General features: G+C 39.2%; 1 protein-coding gene across 1 annotated transcript in view; it reads left to right on the forward strand.

Moving 5' to 3' along the window:
* The window catches only part of dock2 (dedicator of cytokinesis 2), a 106,484-nt gene extending 101,751 nt beyond the window's left edge, over positions 1-4,733 (forward strand). The window contains exons 46-51 of the mRNA XM_086084226.1: positions 230-367; positions 862-989; positions 1,659-1,854; positions 1,952-2,057; positions 2,135-2,283; positions 4,137-4,733. Coding sequence (XP_085940352.1) covers positions 230-367; positions 862-989; positions 1,659-1,854; positions 1,952-2,057; positions 2,135-2,283; positions 4,137-4,199 — 780 coding nt within the window. The 3' untranslated portion in view covers positions 4,200-4,733. The remainder of the gene's footprint in view (positions 1-229; positions 368-861; positions 990-1,658; positions 1,855-1,951; positions 2,058-2,134; positions 2,284-4,136) is intronic.
* Positions 4,734-7,044: the final 2,311 nt, after the last annotated feature.

The raw sequence follows: 7,044 nt of genomic DNA on the forward strand, positions 1-7,044 counted from the left end.
GTACCTAACAAAATTACATTTCAGCTAATCAAACAAGTTAAAGCATTTTTTAACATTTGTTTTACAGTTGTTGTCTCTTTGAATTTACATGATTGGTTTTCTTTTTATTACCCCTAATCAAATCAAGAAAGAACCCTAAGAGATTTTGAAAGCTCAATCTATTTGCTACCCTACCTTCAAATTTATGACAATTTTAATGTACTAAACTTTTGAATCTTTGTGTTTAAAGATTCCATTACTGGGCGGAGGTATTGCACTCCATGGGAAGAGAGTCACCGATGACCTGCGTCCCTTTCACGAGCGCATGGAGGAATGTTTCAAAGAGCTGAAAAAGAAAGTGGAGAAGGAGTACGGCGTGAGAGAGTTGGTAAGAACTCCAAACTCGACAGGAAGTCAGACACATAAACATAATGTTGTCATTTTTTTCACTGGATGGTTCTGTGGCTCCTCGGATGGCTCAACTTCTTCCTTTTGACTCTGTACTGTTTACCCATGTGGTGACTAAAACTAGTGATGGCAAAATGAAGCTTCATGAAGCATTTGCGATACTTTTTGACTCCTCTAGATGGTGCTCTTGGTTTAAAGATAAAGGCAAGTGCAATGAAAATGGATTACATTTGCATTGCATCTTTGAATCAGGAGTGCCATCTTGAGGAGTCAAAAAGTATCGCAAGTGCTTCATGAAGCTTCATTTTGCTATCACTAACTAAAACCAATGTTCCTTGATTACTAGTCTTGCCGATTTGTCATTGTCGTGCCATTGTAACATTATGGTCTTCACAAACAGGAGACACATTTTTAAAAAAGGAATGTTGGGTCGATGGATATTACGTACATCTGTTTCACTATTTCTTTTTCTAGTTTGACTTGGATGACAGAAAATCTACTCGACCTTGCTCCATGCTGCGATCCGTTCGTCAGTCCATCATTTCCATTTCCTCACTGCAAGGCTCTGAATGTGCAACGCCAACCAAACTCTCTGTTGACAGGTAGTAAAGTAACATTATCCCCCCCCAAAAAAGATATGAAAATTAATACAAGACTGACAATTTTTAAACTGTAAGCGACGGATTTACCAAACAAAAACAACGTGGAAGCTGATCTACTTGCCAGGCACATCCAGAATTATGTCTACAAGAGAAGTTAAAAAGAAAGCCACGCAATTCATTTTGCACATTTCTACTTAAAGAAATAGATGCAAGTAAATACATTTAATATGCACAAATTGATTCACTAAACCTGAGATTAATTCAGCACCGCATCAGAAAGGCAGATGTAAACCGGCACCACTGTACGGACTGATGACTGCAGTTACCGTGGTGATGAGGGTGTGTAGGCAAAATGAAAGGCAAGAGGGAAAGCTGAGCTTCTCTGCCCATGTAAATATTTTTGAAATGCCAGGAAAAAAAAAAAATTGATTCAGCAATAACATTTTCTACCTCTTCCACTAACACTTCCAATCCCATCACTTTAAATTTCATTTGTCACCCTCATTTAAATAGGGATGTGTCCAATACTTTTACACTTTGTTGCCAATTGTGTCACATTCTAAGTACACACCAATCCACAGCATGCACAAACTGTTAGCCTGAACTCATCTTACTGGCCCACTGAATTTTTGTAAATCAGACCCAAAATCTTTATTTTCCTCTTTGCAGGGACTTCCCGTCTGAGGCATTCTTCAGCAACATGCTGCCACGCTCCAGCGGCAGCCTCAGCACGCAGGAAGACGATGTTGTGACCGTGGGCGACTCTGAAGTGAAATTGAGGAAGAGTAAGAAGAAGAGGAAGAGGAGTAGCATGATCTTCATCACAGAGGAGAAAGAGCAGACAAACACTCTGGACTGCAAACGGGTCAGCGTTGGTTGTCATTGGTTGAGTTCTGGGCAATCTGTGTAGATCTGTCATGATGATCTCTGTCACCCCCCCCCCTCCCCCCACACACACACAGCTGTCCAAGAAGCAAGAGTTCCGTAGTGAAACCAACTTGTCAGAGCCCAATAATGGGAATGTGTCACTGAGCGGCACCAATTCCAGGTCCTTGCCTACCATTACAGGTAAACTACACAAAAACACGCACTTAACTAGTTCATTTAGTAAAGTAGTATTCACATAACTTGCACTCATTCTACAGGTTTATCTCTGGCGGTGGCGGGTGGGGTGGAGGAGCCGGAGACCTCCCGAGCCAGGAGAGATAGCAAGTCCATGTCCCTCTGCATCACATCAGACCGAACAGCAGACAGACGCTCCAAAGGCGTCATTGGCTTCCTCTTCAAGTCCAAGGTAGACAAAGTCCACCGGTTTCTGCACAGAGAGGTCACATTTACTGAAATCTGAAAGCTCTTTCAATTAGGGGTATCAAAATTGGTGTGTTAATTTTGAGTTCATTTAAAATTATTTTAACGCCACAAATTTTTCAAACGCGTGATTGACCACCCCTTACTTGGAAAGTTTGTACTGGGGGAATGTCAGTTGCAATGTAGCACGTCCATGTCAAAATTTTGCAGTAATAAATGTAATAATAATGCATATATTTGTAGTATTGTGGTATATTTGGGTTTTACCATTTTTTAAATGTGCAGAATTTCAAAAGTTATTTCATGTTAAAGATTAGATAGCTCTTAATATGAAAAGAAAAATGCAATGATCTGTCACCAATGTCTTAGAAATGCAATGATGCCATCTAGTGGCAGAAAAATGACCTTAACACAAATCAATATCACACTTGTTTTTTACAGTACAGTACAGTAAAAAGTTTTATTTTTAACTGCATTTTATGAATTATTATTATTTATAAGTTACTGCGAAGCTATATTTCTATTAGTTTAACATTTTTTTTCCATTTTTATGTTAAAGGTGCATTGTGCTGTTTAAAAAGGTAATATTAAAGGTCATGCAGTAAATCTTTTTGCTTGGGGGACCTCCAAAGTTTCTCCATAGGGTTTAAGTCAGGGTAGGATGGGAGCCTCACCATGAATTTCTGCCCTTTTTTGCCCATAGCAGCGAATGATAGTACTCCTTGCAGCTTGATATGATGCATTGTCATGTTTTAAAGATGATTTTTGAGAACATTAGAACATGTTTATTTTGTGTGTGTGTGTGTGGCCAGTGAGAAACTCCACATAGTTTTCAGAGGTCATTTTCACACCTTCAGGGAACCTAAAGGGGGGCGATCAGCTCTCTCTCCATGATTCTGGCCCAACAACCATTCACTACTCCATCCATCTGGACCATGCATGGTTACAAATGCACGACACTCATCAGTGAACAATCTCATGCTGCGAGGATTGCCTCTGCACCTTTGGCTGAGAAACTCAAAACGTGACCCCATCCGCCACTGATCTCACCCCTATTGAGAATTGTTGGTGCATCCTCAAACAAAACATTAATGAAGCTGGGAGGGCAGTTCACATCCAAACAGCTGCTCTGAGAGGCTATTTTGACATACTGCACAGAAATTCAAGCAGAGGATCTGCAAAAACGTACAAGTTCAATGGATACAAGAGTCGTGAGAAATAACTTTTAGTATGCTGAAAACTCAACAACTCATTACTTTGTAGCCTAGAAAATGTTTTGAAACTGTTGTGTGTAATAATTTGAAACAGTGCATTTAAACTGTCATTTTTACTTAAAAAAAACTAATTCATTGGGTGCATTCTGGAAAGTCAGAGAAAAACATTATTTGCATACTAATTTGGAATACAATGTTCTGTATTCAAGTATACTTCACCTTCATTATGAGATGGTAGAACTGTGTGATTGCTCCCAGAAAATCGGTGAGGAAAGCTAAAGCTCGTAATGCAAAATTAATGCCTTACTGTAATGTACTCTGAAATTCGCCTGGAGGATTTTGAATATCATATCTTATCACACTCTTAAAAATATTGCCGAAAGACAGATATAAAATGTGGCTTGCTCTCCAAGTACAAACGACCCTCTCCCTACATCTATATAAATAAATAACCTCTTGCAGGGCTGTTCTATAAAATAATGAATTGTAAAAGAATGCTTACAATGAGCATTATGTTTAAGAACGAATATTTGATTGGTAGAGTAGCTATCTATTACTGAACTGTATTTTGATGACTGCATTTTCCAAAAATAGCATATGATGTTGCATGTATTTCTTTTCACAGAGCTCCAAGACAGAAGATGTGATGACCAATGATGCAGGAAAAGACACTGACAATCATTTCTGATATCCGCTCAGTATTTTGTATCAAAGCTCTGTTTTCACACTCACCGAATGTCCCTTTACTTTAGTGATGTCACCTCAGAGTAATTCAGCATAGCTGTCAATAAACGATGACCTTTAGCTAGTAAGCTTTAATGATCGCTTGTCACGCTAAATGCCATCTTGGAGCTCTTCTGTCAGTTTGGCTGGAAGCTGCCACACTGTTGTGCTTGATAAAAAAGAAACACAAAAAAAAAAAGTATAATACAGCTTGCATCATTGTTGTGCAAATAATGATTTGACACATTCAGAAAGGTTGCTTCGTCTAGCTAAAGATCCTCTGAGCAAGAAAATCCAATTAGGGTTCTGTATTGAAATGTGACATTGTGGAATGGGTACTTGTTATTCTCCAGAGAGATAAACATTATGTATTTCTTATCAAACGCGGGTTGAAAAGGGATGTTTTGTTGCTCTATAAAAGCTCTATTTACCATTTGCCTCATAGTCTTTTTTTCTGACTTCTTAAAGTTATTGTTTTTTTAAGTTTGATTTATGTCTCTAAGAGAATAAGTATATATTTCAGCTTGACGCCAGCATTACCACCTCCCTAAGTTCACTTTGTTGTCTCTGTCCTTAAGTATGCATCTACCAATTTTGTGAGGTTTTTCTTTTATATCCAAAACAAAAAACAATTTTTTTGTGGTGTTTTGTTGTATACTTATCACACAATTAATCCTCATCTTCAGACTCTCTGCTCTCACCAGTCATAATGAATTTAATTATGAGCAACCAGTGGAAAACTAATAAGGCCTTAACATGAACCTGTGGTACTCAAATGAAGTTGCCAGCTCATTTGGAGACAGTTCTAATTTAATTAAAATGGTAAGTGCATATTATCCATGATTGCAATGTGTTTATGTAAATAAAGAAGTTTACTCTCAGTCGATTTGCAGGAGTGGGCATTGTCCACTAGAGAGCAGTAAATCACTAGTGGCTTTAATTTTTGTTTTGTTTTTGTCTCGTAGCACCAGTAACTCTCATTTTGCCCTACAGAGGGCAGTGTTGAAATGCTCCTTTTTCTTAAGCAGTCGGAGGTCGCTCAGGTGTTGCTATTACCAGCACGACTCCATCTATCATTGCTGATAACATGCTAGTAATCAGCAATCCTTCTTATCGGCCGCCCCCTTTCCACTCGTCCACTGTCACTTCACTTTCCACCCGCTTCCTCCTCGCAACGCACTGCCTTTTCACTCCATCCATTCTCCTCTTGTGTTTCCAGCCCATTTGGCCTCTTGCAAGGATTGCCTCTTATCCATCTCTCTTGCCCGCTTTCGCTCTCCATCTTCCTGACAGGATGCACAAACAGCTGATGGCAGAGCAGCAAGTGGAACAGTGCTGCTGTGGGTTTTAACAGCACAGCTTTAGTAATCCTGAATTTGACAGCTCGTCAAGGCAGGACTGCTCTTTTTTGCCTTTTTTTTATTTTCACCTCTGCAGCCGTGGTGCTTTGTCATGAAATGCAAGAATGGTAGGGAACCAAGTACTTAAGGAAAACATATACTTGCTGCGTGATTGCAACTCTCAGTTCTTGTCCTCTATGGATAATTTAGCATTCAATTAGATCTACCAGCAAGGAAGGAAACCCCACGCAAGCACGAGGCGAACATGCAAACTCCTCATCTCTCTCTCTCTCTCTCTCTCTCCCTCTTTCTCTCTCTCTCTCTCTCTCGGTCTCTCTCGCTCTCTCTCGTTTTAATTACTAAACGATATGACTTTGAGGGGAAGTCAACCCAGAAAAAAAATATTGACATGTTCTATGCAGCCCCACTAGTCTAAATATGGTATTCTGGGTAATATTGTGTTAGTGGAATATGAGTTAAGGAGCAAAATCCAGCATCAATATCAGAAGGCAGCCATTTTGCCACTTGAGGTCGAGTGAAAATTATATCACAGTTGCTCAGGTCTCAGGTAACAACCGATCACAGCTCGGCTTCAGAAAAAAACGTGAGCTGTGATTGGTCGTTGCTTGACACCTGAGCAACTGTGATGTCATCTTCAATCGACAGTAAGTGGCAAAATGGCTGGCCGAGATGGATAAAAAAAACGAATGGATTTTTCTGGATTACTCATATTCCATAAATGTAATATTAATTAGAATGTCATGTTTAGACTAGTGAGGTCACATGTAACATATTATCACGAAATGTTTAAGGTTGACTTCCGCTTTAAATAAAACTAAAGTATTCCAACAAATAATTATTTGAGTATTTGTGAAAAGAGTATGGAGACTGGTATGGTGGAATGACTTTCCTGCTCTGTTAGATTTATGAAATAAAGGAATCAAATGTCACTAGTGTGTGTGTTGTATTGTTGAAAAAGTCATGTGATAGTTTGAGGTACAAGTCTCCCTCACTGACCAAGACACATATATTTTGCAAGCAATCAACTAACCGCTTATACACCATACTAAGTTGTTCTCTAAGTCTGTGTACCAGAGCTGCAAGGTCCAACTGGCACCAGTGGCTTTAAGGTCTTTTCTCGTGGGCGCCATTTCCAGACAACCATTACACTCCGAGATCATTTCACCTTTTAAAAGAAAGAATTATATGAATTTTAACATATTGCTCGGGGTGCACAATTTCAATAGAGGGGAAGAAACAATAAAAGCAGCTGTAGTGGTCATCAGGTTAAAAATTCTACATTTCAGGGTGGCAATGGTTTGGCACATAAGTGTCCCTCTACATTACTCTCCTTTAAATGTTTAAAACTTGCTTGCAACTGACAATGAGCTACAAGGTCTCATTGGTCTGGAAAAAAAAAGGCCATTTTTCAAACATTGGTTTCGAGATTGATGTGATGTGGCTGTGCAT

Source organism: Leptonotus elevatus, chromosome 9 (assembly GCF_054856555.1).
Source record: "Leptonotus elevatus isolate MCC_2025b chromosome 9, RoL_Lele_1.0, whole genome shotgun sequence".
NCBI classification, from domain to species: Eukaryota; Metazoa; Chordata; class Actinopteri; order Syngnathiformes; family Syngnathidae; genus Leptonotus; species Leptonotus elevatus.